Here is a 21692-nt window from a genome sequence, read left to right on the forward strand (position 1 = left end):
TTTGGCCGGAATGAGCAAAGGTACGTTTGGAGAAGAAGGGGCACAGAATTTAATGAAAAGAACCTCTGTCCAACTGTTAAGCATGGGGGTGGATCAATCATGCTTTGGGGTTGTATTGACAGTGGCACAGGGAACATCTCACAAGTAGAAGGAAAAATGGATTCAATAAAATTTCAGCAAATTTTGGATGGTAACTTGATGCCATCTGTGAAAAGCTGAAATTAGAGAGAGGATGGCTTCTACAAATGGATAATGATCCTAAACACACCTCCAAATCCACGGGGGATTACATCAAGAGGCGTAAACTGAAGGTTTTGCCATGGCCTTCACAATCTCCTGACCTCAACATATATGAAAATCTATGGATAGACCTTAAAAGAGCAGTGTGTGACAGACAGCCCAGAAATCTCAAAGAACTGGAAGACTTTTGTAAGGAAGAATGGGCAAAGATACCTCAAACAAGTATTGAAAGACTCTTGGCTGGCTACAAAAAGCATTTACAAGCTGTGATACTTGCCAAAGGGGGCAGTACAAGATATTAACTCTGCAGGGTGCCCAAACCTTTGCAGACGCCATTTTTTTTGTTTTCTGTTATTTTGAAAGTGTAAATGATGGAAATAAAATCTAACTTTTGTTGACATACAAGAATGTCTGTAATTTGATGCCTTTTGGAGATTTTTCCATCTTTCCTTGGCTTCTTTATGCACATTAATACAAATTTTTACCTGGGGTGCCCAAACGTTCGATCACCACTGTAGCCTCAGACAAACGTGGACACGTGGCACCACATATATGTATCATCTGGTTAGGAAGAGGTTAATGTAATTACTTTTACTCAGCTTCTGTACTAAAGGGGGTGACTTCCATTGAGTCTGAAGAATGCTGAGTTCCTGAAATCTTGTGAGATGACAATACATCACAGTGCAGTATCCATGAGATTCAAGTTACTCAGCATTCCCCGATTCTGCTGTTAGGAGGATGATATAACCCTCACCTGGGTACCACAGTCAGAAGCTTGAGGAAAGGTAGGTAAATTATCTAACGCACCCCCCACAGATTTTTTTTTTTTTTTCTGCAAATTAAGACGAATGAGGGGCTTTCGCTGAATAAGCAGACCTAGCTATTTTCGGTGCAAGGTTCACATTAAAATCCCATTAGTTGTAAAGTTTAGCATTTTCATAGGCTGTTGTCAGAATATTTTTTTTACACCAAACATGAAAATTCATTATGAAGAAAAGTTTAACATTCATCGGCAAGTTGCAAACACAAGCTGTGTCCCAGTACAGGGACCTTTACTTGCGTGATGGAAGGAACATGCAAGATTCTTATTTGCAGCAATTTTAGGTCAGCAGTGTCATATACTGTTGCTTCCACCTTGGCACGCCGCCTGCCTACAGTGTGTGCCTGTTGTTGTTTGTTAGCTGGTTATTTGTCACCGGTGACGGCACTTCAGGACCCGCAATATAGATGTAGTCACTAATCAACACAGACACTCTTTGCATTATTCATAGGGTCGGTGAAGAGTGAAAAACTAGGCCACGTTAATACAAGGAACACCGGCCGCCAGGTGCTCTCTTAATTAAGGTCTAGGTGATATTATTGTGCTGCTGTAATTACAGCAAACTAATGAACCCTGAATGGATGAGATGGCAGAAAATGTCACAGAAACACCGGGACAGAATTTCAGGATAAGCAAATATTATCTCTATACAAGAGATATGTGAATTCTACTTTGTATATTTCTTGCAGTAATCCACAGGGTAAAGTTTGCCCTTGTGCAGGAGACAAAAGAGAACAGTTGAAACCCATCAAGCTTTTTTTTTTTTTTAATGCTCCGCCCGCCCCATTGCTAAGATTTCTTCTCATTATCTGTCATGGAGAAACCGAGAATGAGTTGAATTCTCACTTTCATTACTTTTAGGGCTCACTTACACTATTGTTGGTCTCTGAAGAGTGATCCACATTCAGATTACTCTTCAGCATTTGAAAGAATCCTCATCGCTATCTTTAACCCCCTGAATCCCACACTAGTGTAGTTGCTGGTCATTTGCAGAACACCCCCATTCACTTGAAAGTGACAGGGGGTATAATTCCTGCAGTGGCATGTGTACACCCCCAGCTGCTGCCTCTGCAGCTAAAGGGGGGGGGGGGGTTGGGGGCAGTTCAACTGCAGGGTTTTACCGCTCCTCAACTGCTAGCGTGAGCAAGCCCTAAGACTGCTGTCAATAAAACAGGTGTCCCTTTTGCAGTATAACAACTGTAAAACTTTGGATTTCCCATCACTTTCTGTCCCAGTGACAGTTGTCACCCAGGCAAAATACAGATGGTGAATTTCCCCAGAGGGGACACAGGTAACAGTAAAGACCTGACAGCCTCTAACCCTTCCATAGCCTGTCAAACAACAAGTTAGTGTTAAGCCTAGTACACATGTGCCGAATGTCGGGCGGCATTGGCCGGTTCAATAGAAACCAGCCGACATTTGGCCTGTGTGTACTGCAGCTGTTCTGACAGAAGCCAGCCCTTCGTCAAAGGGGCACGACTGAAAAAAGTCAATGACTAAGAGCGCTGACTGGAGTGTTCCGGCAGGGGGGCAGTCCCCCTGTCAGAACACAAAAGCACAACAGGTCAGATGACTGTACTATGGTCAGATCGTTTTTTTGTTTTTGTTTTTTATAATTTTTATTAAATATTTTGCAAGGTTACATTCGGAAAGCCCATAGTCTGGGACAATTAGATCCAATGTATCAGAACAATAGTGAAACATGAAAAAGACCATCCTTTCTCATACTTTGACAAACAATATAAATATTTCTTACCACTTGTTCATCAAAAACATGTATACTAATATTACCCTTATTTTGCTTGGACAAAAAGTCTGCCCAAATACAATACAAGACAAGACAAAATAATCAATAAAAAAAGAACAAAAAGAGAAAAAAAAAAAAAAAATTCCAAAGCATATCTATTTCTCTTACAAGCTATCTGGGGGACCTCTCATTGGCTTGAAAAAAAAAAGACACTGTATCCATGCCACCATACTGTAAAGTATAATCTATAAGAAGGATCCCAAAGCGTCCGAGCCCAAGAACTCAGTCCATGGAGACCAAACAGCTATGTACTTAGAATAACATTCTTGTATACTTACCGTTAGTTCCTCCTTTCTCCCTAAATGATTCAACTTGACTATCCACTCTTATAATGGGATATAATAGTAGGAGCAACATTAGTGTTCCAGTGTCTAGGTATAAGTATTCCTGCTGCTGGGAGAAGAAAGCGAAGCAGTCCCTTTTTAATCTCTCCCTTAGAACGGGATAAATAGACAACAGGGCCATTTCTGGTGATTTTTTATATGCTATACCAGTGACAAAAGAGAACTTGGAACACAGATTCCCAAAATGTTATAATCCGGGGACAGGTCCACCAAATGTGGTTCATTTTGCCTTCATCTCCCCCACTGCGCCAACACTTTTCAGGATAGTTTGAGGACATTCTATGGAGCCTCACAGGGCATCTATACCACCTGGTTAGTATTTTATAGTTCTTCTCTTGTGTATATGTATGTATGTGTATATATATATATATATATATATATATATATATATATATATAGTTGTTTTCAAAATTATTCAACCCCCCAATGCTGTAAAGGGTTTTAGGGAATTTAGTGTACATTTGTAATTGTATTCAGAATGAAATCCTACAAGGACTTCTTAAAGGACCATATGCAACTAAAATGACATCAATTGGTTTTGTAATACAGTAGTAAATGTAGTAAATGTTTCTTTTGTGAATTCTTCATTGACACAATTATTCAACCCCTTAAAGACTACCACTCTGAAGAACAGAGGTTCATTGAAGTGTTTTCAATCAGGTATTGAAAACACCTGTGGATGTCAGGGAGCAGCAATAAAGCATAATAAGCACCAATTAGGCAGCTTTAAAATGACTGTGATACTCCGCTCCTTCTAGACATTTTACTGGTGTGGTAACAAACATGGTGAAGTCAAGAGAATGGTCCAGGAAGACAAGAGAAGAGGTGATTACTCTTCACAGGAAGGGCAATGGCTATAAGAAGATTGCAAAGATGTTAAACATACCAAGAGACACCATAGGAAGCATAATTCGCAAATTCAAGGCAAAGGGCACTGTTGAAACGCTACCTGGTCGTGGCAGAAAGAAGATGCTGACTTCGACTGCTGTGCGCTACCTGAAGCGTAGAATGGAGAAAAGTCCCCGTGTGACTGCTGAGGAACTGAGAAAAGATTTGTTAGATGTGGGTATTGAAGTTTCTGCTCAGACAATACGGCGCACACTGCGTAATGAAGGCCTCCATGCCAGAACTCCCAGGCGCACCCCCTTGCTGTCTCCAAAGAATAAGAAGAGTCGACTGCAGTATGCCAAAAGACATGTGGACAAACCACAGAAGTTTTGGGATAGTGTTCTGTGGACTGATGAAACAAAATTAGAACTGTTTGGGCCCATGGATCAACGCTATGTTTGGAGGAGGAAGAACAAGGCCTATGAAGAAAAGAACACCTTGCCTACTGTGAAGCATGGCGGGGGGTCAATCATGCTTTGGGGCTGTTTTGCTTCTGCAGGTACAGGGAAGCTTCAGCATGTGCAAGGTACCATGAATTCTCTTCAGTACCAGGAGATATTGGATGACAATGTGATGCAGTCCGTCACAAACCTGAGGCTTGGGAGACGTTGGACCTTTCAACAGGACAATGATCCCAAGCATACCTCCAAGTCCACTAGAGCATGGTTGCAGATTAAAGGCTGGAACATTTTGGAGTGGCCATCACAGTCACCAGACTTAAATCCGATTGAGAACCTCTGGTGGGACTTAAAGAAAGCAGTTGCAGTGCACAAGCCTAAGAATGTGACTGAACTGGAGGCTTTTGCCCATGACGAATGGGCGAAGATACCCGTAGATCGCTGCAAGACACTTGTGTCAAGCTATGCTTCACGTTTAAAAGCTGTTGTAACTGTAAAAGGATGTTGTACTAAGTACTAAGATTGAATGTCACTTGGGGGTTGAATAAAACTGATAATGATGTGAGCACAGAAAAGACATTTGTGGTTATTTCATTATAAATGTTATGTTATATTTGTCTGACCTACACGTGCCTCTTTGATTTAATTGTAAGCAGGATGACTGAATGATCAAAATCAATGAAACTGGCCAAAACAATCAATTTCAGTGGGGGTTGAATAATTTTGAATAGAACTGTGTGTGTATGTGTGTGTATGTGTATATATATATATATATATATATATATATATATATATATATATATATATACATATATATATATATATATATATATATATATATATATATACACATATATATATATATTGAAAAACTTGATTTAAAGGTTAGGAAGAGCGACTTTTTCCAGTCTTCTACGGTAATCTTATGGCCCAATTCTCTCTCCTAATCTCTTATGTAGTATTGATAGTTAGGACATGCAAGATGATGTGGGAACACTCTGAAAGCCCAGTACAAAGGTATTCAAATGAAGTTAGATCCCTATGTAGTGAACCCTTATTTGATAATTGTTTATAAAAGTGCTTGAAGCTGAAAGTAATGTAGCCAATGACCCGGGTAGTTACATTCGGCGGTTGCTATTATATTTGACGATTGGAGTCTTGTAGTTGTAAGTGCTTGTTTCATCGGTGAAGGGGCCAAAGTTGTCCATTGTAAGAACCTAGTCGACAATAGAACTGGCAGGAATTCTGGATTGCCCATAATAGGAGTAAGTGGGCCAGGGATTGAAGAGATACCTAGATTTTGAATAGTTGAGTCCCAGACACTTAATAATGAAAATGTCACAGATGAAAGTGTTTGTCTATGAGGACATAGTTTAGACATAGTCCAATGGAGAGAGGTCAAGGGGGCAGACGTTATTTGTTGCTTTATAGTTACCCACTGTTTTGAATTACCATGATAGAACCAATCCACTATTTTATTCAATACAGATGCTGTGTTATAGAATGCCATATGCGGTAGACCGGCTCTCCCCCTCTGTCTTTTGCTTTACTAAAATGTCATAGCGAAGCGTTCCCGGAAGTATGGGTGTTCAGCTGCAGCCGGCCAGCTTTTTATGCTTTGATCTAACTTCCTATGTAAGTGCAAGTTGTTTAAATTTTTAAATGAATTTGACGGTTTTACACTATGGCACCTCTTCTATTGTATTATATGGGAATCCATATCTTACCGCCAAGTGAGCTCGGGATGGATGTATATAGAAGAAAAAAATACATAAAAAAAACATCAGAAACCCACATAAAAAAAAAAAAAAAATTGCCCTCCCATCAGAAGCAAAGAAACTGTGGATAGCACCGAGAGCCAAAAGGCTACAGTTTATTCAGAAAGGTCTCCATCTCTGCAATACAGAATTACACCTATTGGGATTTTCCCTATTCTTCTCCTCTCCTCCCCCTCCCCTCCTCCTGTAGAGATCTAGAAAAGGGAGTTGGAAAGAAGAAGAAGAAAGAAAAAAAAGAGCGAAAACCAGAAAGATCATTTTTTTTTTTTATATAAACAGGGATTAACCCGAATATTGCGCCCCCCCCCCCCAACTACAGTGTTGGGGGCCGACCCTATAGAAATAAAAAAACAACAGAAAAAAAAGTGGATAGCCTTTGTCAAACTAACTATACCCATAGCCCGCATAAATTATAAGAAGAGAGAAAAAATAAAGTGAGGTAAGAATCAATGACCACAGGAATATCCTGTTAGTCATGCGGTTTAAAGCCAAACACTGAAACCTTCCTCCTGTCTGTAATGAGAAGTTTGCAAAGCCACCCTCCCTAGGACAAGGAGGATTAGAATATAGAGTATATCCTGTAGGCCAATATTCACTTTTATAGAGCCCCCCCCCCCCCCAGCCCCTTATTGCAAGTAAAGTCCAGTTCTACCGATACAGCCAATGGTATCCAATTAGTCTCTCATATTTATATTAACATGTCCAACATAATATTGAAAATGAAATCTGGATTCAATAGGGCCTGCAAAGGAAGAAAAAAAGAAAATTGGTATCTTTAGCACTGCATTCCTTTGGCTGGTGTTTGAAGTCAGACGACATGGTGGTGATTTTACTGGAATCCATGGTTCCCATTTTGGCAGCTCAGATAGATGTAAGATATTGGGATCCGGCCGAGGTTCAAGTTCCATTTGCGGAATGCCTACATTTTTCGTGAACACTGGAAGATCCGCTGGTGATCGAAGTGTATAGGTACGCCCATTTTTGCGAGCCAGAAGGTGGAAAGGGTATCTCCAATTGTAGGTTATACCTGCCTCCACGAGGGTCCTAGTTGGTGGTGGTAGTGATCTCCATTTAGCAGGAGTTTGATGTGAAAGATCAGAATCTAGCGTAATTTGCGCTCCTTTAATATTTCTTCCTTACATTTATAGAAGTGCACCCTACACAGCACGTCTCCAGGATGAGCAACAGCAGCATTAGCATGGCCTGGTATACGGTGGGTCAGATCGAGTTCAAAGTGATCTGTAGCTGGTTTACTTGACAGGGTATTACAGACCTCTTTGACCAATGAAGTGAGCTCTTCTTGGCCTATCTATTTACCTACCTCTGAGATGAATATTATTCCACCTATGGCGGTCTTCCATATCATCTATCTAAGACCATAAAGCTTGTAATTGAGAGTGGTGGTCAGTCAAGGCTGATTGTATCTGAGAGCCCTGTAATAACAGAAGGGATAATTTGTTCCATAGCCTCCACCTGTTCATGAAAACTATGAAGACTCTTCTGTAACTCAGCCATATCTCTTGTATGACTGTCCTCCATTCGATGGAACATGGATTCCAAATCTATCTTGGTGGGCAATAAGTACATCTCTAAGTGATCATCGGTGGCGTATTGTTCATATTCGCTGAGTCAGAGCCGTCTATGTCTGGTGCCTGGGGGGCAGCGTTAGAGCTATGAATGAATTGTTGTGACTGAGCCCCATGTCCACTTCGAGTACTCCTACCAGACTCCATGTATGAGCTCCTGTGCTAAGGTACTGTGAAAATAAGCCCCTATGTCTGTACTTTCATCTGGTAGTTCCGGCAGAGTAGTTTTTCAGGGTTTCCTCTTACTACTTTTGCTCATCCTCTAATACCAGGTTATAGTATCCCAGCTAGCACCAGTTGCAGCGTTACAAACAAATGGTCAGCGACAATTATACTAAACAGCAAATACCACTGTAATCGCCATTGGTGGAGCAGGTCAGGGCTTGATGAGCCAGGCAGCAAGTTCTAAAGCAGTCTACTGCCACAGTCAGGGCAAGCCACATATACCCACAGTAAGCCAGGTGTCCTTTTAAGAGTTTGAGCAGTCCAGACACTCACTCCTGATCCACACAAATGGGCAAACCATGTGCAATTTTAACTAAATAGCTGGATAGAGTAAATATTGTGTTTCATACAGCAAATTAATATTAGCCACATTTAATGCAGACTAGGAGCCACAATACACCCAGTTGTAAACTGCAGTTCGCTTCCTGTAAATTTAATTGTAATCACTGACTGCACATACAAAAATCAGCTTTTATGAGTTTGGACAGCAGTGCTGCTGCAGCAGCGTTTCCTAGTCCCCTCACCATTGCACTTTAGTGTCTGTGAGATAGCCAGAACCAGCCACAAAAAAGGTAGTAATCGTCTAGCAGAAACAAACAACAAAAAAAATAAAACTCCTCACGGCTCCAGGTGACTTGTGGTGGTCTCAGAGCAGCTTCTGTACAGCGGGACCAGTCAGCAGCTCAACTAGCAAAGGGATCCGTTTGCTATCAAACGGCAACTTGTGTTTGACTAGGGTAGCATCAGGCATCTTGAGCTAACAGTGGTAGGGACCTCCTGGGGAGCAGGGACAGCACAGATAGACAGCCGTGTAGTCAGACCAAAGGTCAGATAGTTAATACAGTGGCTCCTTCTGAGCTGTCAGGTTTCTTTTAATCAACCTGCTATGTTGCACAAAAAACTAGTAGTGTGTACTAGGCTTTAGGTACACATTAAGAAATTTTTGTTCACAATAGCCCAGTTGTTTTTATCTACAGCTATTGAACAGTCTATTTCTGCCTTCAACAGAAGCTTTTCTAAATATTTCAAATATACCCAGGAGATGGCAATGTATTGCTGGTATGTGACCGATTACATTATGATCAGTCAGGTTTTCTTGCTGGCAAAAGCTCAGGATAATAGCTCAAGTTGTCTGCCCAACAACATGCTAAAAAAGGTACACATTAAGATTGAAGTAAACATAAAAAGCTGTATTAAAATAGCTGTAAACCCCATTCATTAAATCTGTCCTGGGCACATACATCTGTAGTGTTTAGCTATCTCTCTCCAAAGTCCCCTGTCTTTCTGCTGCTCCATTCGTCTGTTATCAGCATGATCACTTCTGACAAGCTCTTCGACACAGGAGATAAAAGCAGCTAAAAATTTGTGTCGGGAAAGGGACTTGGAGATAAAATAGCAGGGATCTGGTCTATTCACAGCACAGCTCTGTTTGTAACGTCTTTCCTCTGCCTATGTGGAAGGGGGGGTGCCTTTCCTCCAATCAGCTCACACACAGCGTAGACTCCCCTCCCACTGCTGAAACAGGAAAAAAAATTGTAATACAATGTGCACTTTCTAAAGATTATAGACAGCAGATATACAGTTAGGTCCATATATATTTGGACACAGGCACCATTTTCATACTTTTGGCTCTGTATGCTACTATAATATACAGTTCCTTGCGAAAGTATTCGGCCCCCTTGAACTTTGCGACCTTTTGCCACATTTCAGGCTTCAAACAAAGATAAAACTGTAATTTTTTGTGAAGAATCAACAAGTGGGACACAATCATGAAGTGGAACGAAATTTATTGTATATTTCAAACTTTGTTAACAAATAAAAAGCTGAAAAATTGGGCGTGCAAAATTATTCAACCCCTTTACTTTCAGTGCAGCAAACTCTCTCCAGAAGTTCAGTGAGGATCTCTGAATGATCCAATGTTGACCTAAATGACTAATGATGATAAATAGAATCCACCTGTGTGTAATCAAGTCTCTGTATGCAGCCAAGAGGCCCATGATCTGGGTGAACTGCAGAGATCTACAGCTGAGGTGGGAGACTCTGTCCATAGGACAACAATCAGTCGTATACTGCACAAATCTGGCCTTTATGGTAGAGTGGCAAGAAGAAAGCCATTTCTTAAAGATATCCATAAAAAGTGTCGTTTAAAGTTTGCCACAAGCCACCTGGGAGACACACCAAACATGTGGAAGAAGGTGCTCTGGTCAGATGAAACCAAAATTTAACTTTTTGGCAACAATGCAAAACGTTATGTTTGGCGTAAAAGCGGCACAGCTCATCACCCTGAACACACCATCCCCACTGTCAAACATGGTGGTGGCAGCATCATGGTTTGGGCCTGCTTTTCTTCAGCAGGGACAGGGAAGATGGTTAAAATTGATGGGAAGATGGATGGAGCCAAATACTGGACCATTCTGGAAGAAAACCTGATGGAGTCTGCAAAAGACCTGAAACTGGGACGGAGATTTGTCTTCCAACAAGACAATGATCCAAAATCTACAATGGAATGGTTCACAAATAAACATATCCAGGTGTTAGAATGGCCGTCAAAATCCAGACCTAAATCCAATCGATAATCTGTGGAAAGAGCTGAAAAATGCTGTTCACAAATGCTCTCCATCCAACCTCACTGAGCTCAAGCTGTTTTGCAAGGAGGAATGGGCAAAAATGTCAGTCTCTCGATGTGCAAAACTGATAGAGACATACCCCAAGCGACTTACAGCTGTAATTGCAGCAAAAGGTGGCGCTACAAAGTATTAACTTAAGGGGGCTGAATAATTTTGCACGCCCAATTATTTAGTTTTTTATTTGTTAAAAAATTTTCAAATATCCAATAAATTTCGTTCCACTTCATGATTGTGTCCCACTTGTTGTTGATTCTTCAAAAAAAGTTTGTTTTATATCTTTATGTTTGAAGCCGGAAATGTGGCAAAAGGTCGAAAAGTTCAAGGAGGCCGAATACTTTCACAAAGCATTGTATTATTATTATACAGGATTTATATAGCACCAACAGCTTGCCCAGCGCTTTAAGATATGAGGGAAGACAATACAGTTACAATATAATACAGGAGGAATTATAGGGCCCTGATCGTTAGAGCTTACAATCTAGAAGGGAGGCTCAAGTGAAACAGAAGGCAATAACTGTGGGGGATGAGCTGATGGAGAAAATGGAAGTATGGTTGTTAAGTGTGGGTAGGATAGGCTTCTCTGAAGAGGAGGGTTTTCAGGGATCGTCTAAAAGCTAATAGAGTAGTAGATAATCGGACAGATTGGGGTAAGGAGTTCCATAGGATTGGAGAGGCTCTGGAAAAGTCCTGGAGGCGAGCATGGGAGGAGGTGACGAGGGAGCTAGCGAGCAGGAGGTTTTGAGAGGATTGAAGAGGTTGGTATTTTAAGACTAGGCTAGTGATGTAGCCGGGGGCTAAATTGTGGATGGCTTTGAAAGATGATGTTAGTATTTTGAATTTAATTAGTTGGGTGAGCAGAAGCCAGTGGAGGGATTAATGAGGAGTAGCAGACACTGAGTGATTGGTAAGGTGGATGAGTCTGGCAGTAGCATTCATGATGGATTAAAGGGGGGATAGCCTATGTAGAATAAAAGTATAAAACAAAACAATCCAAATGAATTTGAAGTGCAGACTTTCAGCTTTAATTCAAGGGTTTGAACATAAATATCAAGTACACATTTTAGGAACTGCGCCATTTTTTTACATAGTCCCCCCATTTTCAGGGGCTCAAATGTAATTGGACAAATTAATATAATCATAAATAAAATATTCTTGTTTAATATTACGTTGAGAATCCTTTACTTGCAAAGACTGCCCGAAGTCTGGAACCCATGGACATTACCAAAGCCTGGGTTTCCTCCTTCCTAATGCTTTGCCAGGCTGTAACTGCAGCTGTCTTCAGTACTTAGTGGGTCTTTCTGCCTTTAGTTTTGCCTTCAGCAAGTGAACTGGATTCTCAATTGGGTTGAAATCAGGTGATTGACTTGCCCATTTCAGAATATTCCACTTCTTTTCCTTCAAAAGCTCCTGGGTTGCTTTTGTAGTGTGTTTTGGATTATTGTCCACGTGTACTGTGAAGTTCCGTCCAATCAACTTTGCTGCATTTGTCTGAATCTGGGCTGACAGTATATCTCTAAACACTGCAGAATCCATATGGCTGCTTCTGTCACATCACATCAATAAAACACCAAAGACCCAGTGCCACTGGAAGCCATGCATGTCCTTGCCATCACACTGCCTCACAATGTTTTACAGATGTGTGCGCTTTGTATCTCGAGCTGTGCCAAGCCTTCTCCACACTTTTTTTCTTCCCGTCATTCTGGTACAGATTAATCTTAGTTTCATCCATTCAAAGAATGCTTTTCCAGAACTGGTCTGGCTTTTTTAGATGTTTTTTGGCAAAGTCTAATCTGGCTTTGCTATTCTTTAGGCTTATGAATGGTTTGCACCTTGTGGTAAACCCTCTGTATTTGCTGTCGTAAAGTCTTCTCTTGATTGTAGACTTTGACAATGATACGCCCACCTCCTGGTGAGTGACCTTCACTTGTCTGGATGTTGTGAATGTTTTTTTTTTTTTTCCCATAGATCATCCACCACTGTTGTCTTCCATGGATGTCCAGGCCTTTTTATGTTGCTGAGCTCACCAGTGCGTTGTTCTTTCCTCAGAATGTACCAAACTGTTGATTTGGCCACTCCTAATGTTGCTGCTATCTCTCTGATGGATTTGTTTGGTTTTTGAAGCCTTACAATGGCCTGTTTCACTTGCATTTACAGCTCCTTTGAACGCATGATGTAGGTTCACAGCAATAGATTCCAAATGCAAACACTTAGAATCAACTACAGACCTTTTACCTGCTTAATTGATGAAGAAATAATGGAGTAGCCCACACCTGGCCAAAAAACAGCATTTGATTCAATTGTCCAATTACTTTTGGTCCCTTAAAAAAGGGAAAGGAGTGGCTATTCTTAAGAGCTGTAATTCCTAAACCCTTCCTCCGATTTGGATGTACATACCCTCAAATTAAACCTGAGAGTATGCACTTTCAGCCCATATCCAATATTTAACTATAGCTTAAATATGTTTTGGTAAATACATGAAAAAATCTAAAATTGTGCCTGTGTCCAAAAAAATATGGAATTAACTGTACAAACGTATGTAGGGAGACTTGTCTCATTTCTGTGTATCATCTGAGGATGTTCACTTCCCTGGGTATATGTGAGGGTTTACATCGACTTCAAGAAAATTGTGAAAACATCATCTTTTATTCATGAAACTGCACCCTAAAAAATTGCATAAACCCAAAGGTAAACTTAGTGTGTCTGAACCTGGAAGTTCTCCCATAATCCCCTGGGCATAGACACATTAGGTACTGGGTGGCATATTCTTCTCTCTAGTTGCAAGTAGAGGAGGTTATGCATTTCAAAACCATATGATTCACTAGGCTGGAGTTAATAAAGTGACATCCACAATCTAACACTAACCTATCTAGTCCTGTAAAGAAGAAATCAGTATACATACCTTTTTTGAAGCCGGTCTCCAGCGGCGGAAGCTCTGCAGAGGATACAGCCAACATGGGCTGTGAAAGTAATGGGAAGTGACGTCACCCGTAGAGTTACTATGGGGCTTCCGTTGTCGGCTGCCTCCGCCGCTGATAGCTCAGTGTGGAACCAGACCGAAGCGGCTTCAGAAAAGGTATGTATACCGATTACTTCTCTACAATGCTAGATAGGTTAATGTTAGATCAGGGATGTCTATAGATTTAGTGATTTTAGTGTTATGCTAGACTTCCACTTTAATGTTTTATAAAAAAAAAAAAAAAGAGTTTAGGCTCAATTGTGCTTCAGATCTGATCTTGGCAAAGTAGTGGGGTGACGTGTTTACAAAGCAAAAAGTGCCCAGAAAGACTTATTTCAATATGACACCTCGATGGCACGCAGAGCATGACCTATTAATTTGCACCAATTAGCTGGCTTTGTCCCAGGCAGAAGTGCTTTTTCTCCTTTCCGCCAGCAGTAAGTGAGACCTTGTTAGCACCAACACGGCCTCTTCAATCTTTCCCCCCTTGGCCTTTTCCCATCACATTGCTGTTAGAAGGCCCTGATTAGATCAAAAGACGGAACAGAGCTAATCCTATTATTTAGCATTATGTCGGCAGGCCAGGATCTTTCTGACAGCTATATGACAAGAACAACTTACAGGGAGGGCAGTGAGTGAGAGTGCTGGAATTTTACAAAGTCCATAGAACTTTAAAGACAGTTACATTTTCAAGGGAAACATTTAATGCTTTTAAGATGGTTTTCTTTGATAAAGAGCAACTCCACTTTCTTACCTTTTACTTTATTTTTTTAAGAAAAAGCTGTAGATTATTTTTTTAAGAAAAAGCTGTAGATTCTTCTATGTCCTTTGAATTCTGATTCCTGAAGGGGGAGGGTCTGTGTTCAATATAATCAGCCAATGTACTTGTAGTCTTCTAATGAGGAAAGTTGCGGTGTCTGCATTCCTTTTAGAAGCCTTAAAGTGGTTCTTCAGGCAAAGTGTTTTTTACCTTAATACATTCTTCGCATCAAGGTAAAAAACCTTCTGGGTGCAGCTCCCCCCCAGCCCTGTTATACATAGTTGAGCCCCATCTCGACCCAGCAATATGCATGAGAGCAGCAGCTCTCCCAGGCCTCTCTTTCCTCATTGGCTCACACAGCAGTTAGTGCCATTGCCTCCTGCTGCTGTCGATCACAGCCAGTGAGCCAATGAGGAGAGAGCAGGCAACAGGCCTTACATTGTCCATTCACCGGAGTGCAGCTCGTATTCGAGTACCCCCATAGCAAGAGGCTTGCTATTGGAGGCACTCAGCAGAGGGGAGGAGCCAGGACCACTGGTGGGGGACCCAAAAAGAAGAGAATCAATGCTGCTCTGTGCAAAACCATTACACAAAGCGGGTAAGTATAACATGTTCATTATATTAAAAAAAATGCAACCTTTAGAATTACTTTAAACCTTAGTGAGTATCTCACAAAAAATGTATTTCTATTGAAAAGGATGCCTAAAATTCTACTTTGTTGTTAATAAAACTTCTGTCAAAATCAGCAAGCCAATCAGACAAGCAGGAAAGGACATTTCTGTGGAAATTCTGTATGCCAGCTGTATACAGAGAGCCTCCAGATTGACTTATTATATTGAGCTTTACAGAAAATGACAGCAGCTGCAGATTTAGTCCTGGTTCACACTTCTGCGATGCGGGAACGCTGCGAATATGCAGCGTGTTCCCGCATCGCATCCACTCCCCTGGCAGTTCACACTGCCATATGCGATACGCAGGGGGTGTCAATTAAAAGTTAACGACACTCCCAGTTGAGATCGCATATCGCAGTGCGATCTGCAAGTTCGCACAGAATCAGATCGCACTAGTGTGAACCACCATGCGATCTAAATCTGCTGCGGATATAAAAAAAGGGTCATGTGCGTGTTTAGTGCGATTGCGGTGCGAATTCAGCCATACAAATTGTATGGCTGAAATTTGCACCGCACAGAGATCGCATGTAATTTAGGAGCAGTGCGCTCCGAATTACATGCGATCTCTGTGATAGCACTAATGTGAACAGGCACTTAAAAGGATAGATAATTTTTAACAACAGTAAATTACAATATGGTTTGTGTAGCAAGCTATGTTATTTATTATTTTTTTTTTATTTGCTATATTTTTCCCATGAAAGTGTAAGACCGCATTCACGCTGAAGCGGCATGACTTCTGCATGACCTGTGAAGTCCTGTGCACCGCGACTTCATATAATGAATGTCTATGCAAGTCGCCCCGAAGTAGTACAGGGCCCTTTTTCTAAGTCGGAGCGACTTGTGTCGCTCCTATTAGAACGGGTCCTGTACCAGTCAATGGACCGCGACTTGTCAGGCTGACAAGTCGCGGTAGTGTGAATAGAGCCTAATTCTACTTTAAGACTAAACATAACATTTTAGGCAAAGCAAATAAAAAGGAACTATAGCAGGGGTCTCCAAACCTTCCAAAGAAAGGGCCAGTTTATTGTCTTTTTGAAATTAGGGGGGCCGGACTGTGCCCAGTGGGAGTAAACAATGGCCAATCTTTGGTATTAGGCGGAGAAATACAGGTGCATTTCTTAAAATTAGAATATCAAAAAGTTATTTATTTCAGTAATTTTATTCAAAAAGTGAAACTCATATATTTATATAGATACATTGCACACAATGTGAGTGATATATTTCTAGCATTTCTTTCTTGTAATTTTGATGATTATGACTTACAGCTAGCAGATACCCAAAATTCATTATCTCAGAAAACGAGAATATTACAGAAGACAAATTAAAAAAGGATTTAATACAGAAATGTTGGCTTACTGAAAAGTATGTCCATGTATAATGTAGTACCAATACTTGGTCAGAGCTCTTTTTGCATGAATTACTGCATCAATGCAGCGTGGCATGGAGACAATCAGCCTATGGCACTGCTGAGGTGTTATGGAAGCCCAGGTTTCTTTACAATGGTCTTTCAGCTTGTCTGCATTGTTGGGTCTGGTGTCTCTCATCTGCCTTTTGACATTACCCCACAGATTCTCTATGGGGTTTAGGTCAGGCGAGTTTGCTGGCCAATTAAGCACACAATACCTTGAGCATTAAACCAGGTATTGGTAGTGTGGGCAGGTGCCAAGTCCTGCATGAAAATTAATTCAGCATCTCCAAAAAGCTGGTGAGCAGAGGGAAGCATGAAGTGCTCTAGAATTTCCTGGTAGAGAGCTGCGCTTACTTTGGACTTGATTTTCTTTTTTTTTTTATAAAACACAGTGGACCAACACCAGCAGATGACATAGCTCTCCAAATCATCACAGACTGTGAAAACTTCACACTGGACCTCATGCAACTTGGATTTTGAACCTCTCCACTCTTCCTCCTGACTCTGGGACCTTGATTTCCAAATTAAATGCTACATTTTTCACAGTCTGTGATGATCTTCTATTTTTCTGAGATTCACCTTTAATTGGTGTCACAGGGAGAAATAGTTCCCCATGTTTGTTGTCAGTGGGAGGCATTATGCCCCATCGATGTTAGTGGAAGGAATAGTGCCTCCTTGTTTAGGACAGTGGCAGGAAAAATACATCATGGGCTGGATAAAGGCAAGCAAAGGGCCACAATTTGGAGATCACTGACCTATAGCACAGTAATGTTTAAAATTTACCACATGTGTGCAGCAGAGCAAATGAAGTTCTTCACTGAGCTGCGTTTAAAGCGGAAGTAAAGCTTGATCTGTAACCAGTTCCTATAGGTAGGCATGCGCAGAAGTGACATCATCGTTGCTCCGGCCAATCAAATGGCAGGAGTACAGGATCCCAGAAGGAAGACGGGTGAACATGTCGACCATGTCAGCGGTAAGCGGGTGGCGGAGCGGGGGCTTAGTTCTAAGGTAAGTATTTCATAATGAGCTAGTATGCAATGCATACTAGCTCATTATGCCTTTTGTTTTTCAGGATTTTTTTTTTTTTTGGAGGTTTACAACCTCTTTTATACTGCACTGTGAATAGCCTTTTGGCTATCGTGCCATTTGGAGCTAGTTAAAATACACGCTTACACATTGAGAGGAACACACCCTCTTCCCCCTCTGCTTGATCAGTTCTTGCTCTCAACTGCTCTTCTTTTATTCTATTTTACCTTATCCTAAGCAACCTGAAAAAATAGTCCTAAAATAAAAAAATTATTCCATTCATGAATTAAAAAATGAAATAAAAGATTGGTCTACTAGTCTGTAATCTTTTCAAAAATGTAAAATAAAATTGAGCGAAACCCATTATAGTTTCCCTTTTAGATATAGTTTTTGCTCCATTGCAATACTTTCCTTTTCTTGGTATTAAACTAGTCATCAGTTTGGAGATTAGTATATATTTATATATGTAAAGCTCCTAAATAAAAGCCTAATTCTAGGCAATCTTTTTATTTTGGACAGAGCCCAAAAAACATCAGTTTGTTCGTTTTTGTTTTTTTTCTGTGTGACTGTATTTTGGAGATTTACCTGCACTTCCTGTCCCTTTTGATGTCCATACAAGACAGAACAGGCCCAGTGGCTAAGCGGGTTAGTGCTTCCACCTGGCTGCGCTAGGGTCATCTGTTCGAACCCAACCACAGCATTACCTGCCTGGAGTCTGCATGTTCTCCCTGTGCCTGTGTGGGTTTCCTCCAGGTACTCCAGTTTCCTCCCACACTCCAAAGACATGCTGGTAGGTTAATTGAATTCTGTCTAAATTGGCCCTAGTATGTGTATATATAAATATATATTAGGGACTTTAGATTATAAGCTCCTTGAGGGCAGGGACTGATGTGAATGTATAATATATATGTAAAGTTCTGCATAAATTGATGGCGCTACATAAGTACCTGTAATAACTAATACATTGACAGCAACAATTTTGAAAGTGGTAGCCTGTCCCCCCCCCCCCCCCACTCTACTAAAAATGTGTTTTATAGCTATCTTAGTCCCTATTGGGGAGATTTTATATCACTCCTTTTCCTGACAGGAAGTGAAGCGAAATATTGTCCAAAGAGGGACCAGACGCAATAAAAACTTTGCACGGGTTCAATCCCTTCTTTGTGCTATCCAAAATTAAATAACATATTTTGGCGGAAGTTGGGCCATAAGTTAGTTCTACTCCTACATTAAACTTCCAGATGTGTGATTTAAGCAGACATTAGTGATAAAACAGAAAATCTTAGTTGCTGTAATAATTGAAAGCCAGGTTCCCTTTGGCAGTTGGTCATTGCATAGTCTATTACAAAGCAAAGGGTGGTGTGGTGTTGATATCATATAAACGTTCAGGCAAAGCTGCCATCTGTCTGGCACTGCCTCACCACCAGCTACCCAGAATCATCTGATTGAGAGCATGTGGACGGTCCATCAGCATTAATTTTATGACCCCTCAACAGTGATTACTCAGTGGCTCATCATTTTCAACAAAAAAAAAGTAACAATGATTTGTAGCACCCTACAAGGTAGGTGCTAGGTAAAGTATAGTGGGCCTTGTCTGCTTATCAGCAGGGCCATGATTTCCAGCTGGGCTGTCATGTTTACCAGGTGTGGCTGTTGAGATTAGGGAGTCTCCCCACTGTGCTCCATGGAAGGGTTCTAATTGGGCAGTGGAGGAAACCCAGCCAATGGCACACTCAGGCCTGTATCTACCCCAGAAAGGCAAATTCTGCCGCACAGCATTCTGGGAGTGGGTATAAGTTTGAGGGGAGCACATGATGCAGAGTCTTTGGCAGGAAGCAGAGTCCCAGGAGGGAGAGTACGGCTGTCTCTCCTGTCAGAGGAATCTGGTTTCCCAGGCGGCTTGCCTGAGGGGACAGAGGGCTGAGCTGAGCTGCAGAGAGGATCCGTGGTGCCGAGGACCAGCGGAGATGAGAGGGGTCAAGTTTCAGGAAAGCATTCCCAGTTCGTGAGTACTGCAAACTGCCCCTGGGGGTCTGCCTAGTGAGAGGGGACCACTCCGGTGAAGGTCAGAGGGACCCAGGAGCTAGCTAGCCGGTGCGGGAGCAAGTGTAAAGGACCCTGAAGTGTAGAGGGGGTCCCTAGTGAGAAGACCCTGAAGTGTAGAGGGGGTGCCTAGTGAGAAGACCCTAAAGGAAAGAGGGGGCGCCAGCGGTTGGACCTTGAAGTGTTAAAGTGTACAGCATGCAGTGTACAGTGTTGAAAGTTGCAGAAGCAGTATACAGAAGCTACCTCAGTAAGGAAGGACTGGAGGGAGCAGTGTTCGGGACTTTTGAGCTAATCGGAGCGTCAGGAGTCAGTTCTCAGTACAGTCCAGGACTTTTGAGCTAACCAGAGTGTCAGAAGTCAAGTTGAAGTACAGTACAGCAAGTCAGTGTTTTTCAAGCGCCAGCAAGCGTTAAGACAGCGCTGAAAGGCATTTTTCTCCAAAGTGTCCCATTTGTACCTAGTTGAGCCACAGGAGTATCCCACTCATTCCCTTCTCCCATCCCCAATATCAAATAAACAAAACAAACAAAAGATGCCGGATTGGTCCTTGACTCAAATCTCACACTTGGGTATTCAGCTTAAATGGGCTGAAGGTGTCACCGGTAACCATGGCAGACACACATCAGGCCCAATGCCTGGAAAGTCTGCTACAGTTTTTTTTTCTGTCAGGTGTCCAATATGCCCCTTTCACACAGTCGTACCAATCGATCCACCTGTTCAGGCGGTCCTGATCGGGTCAACCATTGTACTCTATGAGGAGGCAGATGTCAGTGGACATGTGTCCGCTGGCATGCGATCTGACAAAATCCGCTGAAAACAGACGTATGGCGATACGTTCGGCATCAGTCCAGTGGGTCAGATCGGATAAAAACGGACAGGCTGTCTTTTTCATCCAATCCCCCCAAAGAGGAGAGTGGGACTCTGACAGGTCTGTCTCTGCATAGTGAGTGGAAACTGACCTGTCACCAGCCCGCTCGGTAGGGATTAGTGGAGTGATCCCCACTAAACCAGCAGGGTCCATCAAAAAGGATCCACCTCATGTGAAAGGGGTTTTAAACTTTAATTTTATACTATGTATCAATGTTGGGAACCTGCATGACTTAAAATGATTAAATCTGTTTTCTCTGTGCAGAATAATGCGGGAGCAGCCCAGTGTAGTCCTAGGTGTCGCACACACAGTAGTGAAGAGGATGTCTCCATTCGTCAGACAGATTGATTTTGCATTGGACTGGATGGAGGTGGAGGCGGGCCGCGCTGTCTATAGGCAAGTCAATATATTACATATTATACAAACTTCCATAGCACCCTTGTTAAGGGATTCAAACACTACACCAACACTTTTAAGAGGTTAGTCTAGCCAAAGCTGTTATTTCAGTGTTCAATTGATGATGAAGAGTTAAACCATCTGACAGTCTCTTCTATCTCCAGGGGGCTGTACTGGTGAGATCACTATAGTGAGGTTTGCACCTGCTTTTGCCACTATGATGGGTTGCCAGCACAACTTCAGCAATTATATGTATTTTTTTATTATGGAGAATGAAATAGAAGGAGATGAAGCACTCAGAGGTGAGTGGCAACACACACAACTCCCAGGTAGACAGGAGAAGCCCTAGTAGGTGGATAACCAAGTCAGATGGAAGAACTGTAGAAGCATCCAAGACCTTTAGGAAGCCAGGAGCTGATCAACCACACCAGTTTCTACCTATAGCTAAAATATCACTTTTGCACTGACCCTTTAAGCTTAGTAAGCTTGTGGGCTGGGGGCTGTATACTGATGTCTTTTCTTCTACACTATGTGTAAATATTTAATTAATTTACTAATTCTTCTTCTTTAGGCAAGGTGATAAATCAGACTGTACCTACATTGTGCTCAATGGTCGACTCCGCTCTGTCATCAGGAAAGATGATGGGAAGAAGCAGCTGACGGGTGAATATGGCAGAGGGGACCTGATTGGAGTGGTAAGATTATTCTCTTGTGATCTTAGAGTACAATATCTCTTGCCAAGACCAGTTCCCACATCCCCATGATGCATTGAAGTAGAAGAGTGGAATTCTAAAAAAAAAACATTCATACTCCCAGCTGCAGCATCAGTCCCCCACAGGGTCTAATACCGA

The 21692-nt window shown here is 41.8% G+C and overlaps 1 protein-coding gene across 1 annotated transcript in view; it reads left to right on the forward strand.

Moving 5' to 3' along the window:
- PNPLA7 (patatin like domain 7, lysophospholipase) overlaps positions 1-21692 on the forward strand; it is a 733226-nt gene that overhangs the window by 370769 nt on the left and 340765 nt on the right. Inside the window, exons 18-19 of the mRNA XM_082263919.1 lie at positions 20710-20841; positions 21413-21536. Coding sequence (XP_082120045.1) covers positions 20710-20841; positions 21413-21536 — 256 coding nt within the window. The remainder of the gene's footprint in view (positions 1-20709; positions 20842-21412; positions 21537-21692) is intronic.

This window comes from Pelophylax lessonae, assembly GCF_965119305.1.
Source record: "Pelophylax lessonae genome assembly, chromosome: 7".
In the NCBI taxonomy this organism is placed as follows: Eukaryota; Metazoa; Chordata; class Amphibia; order Anura; family Ranidae; genus Pelophylax; species Pelophylax lessonae.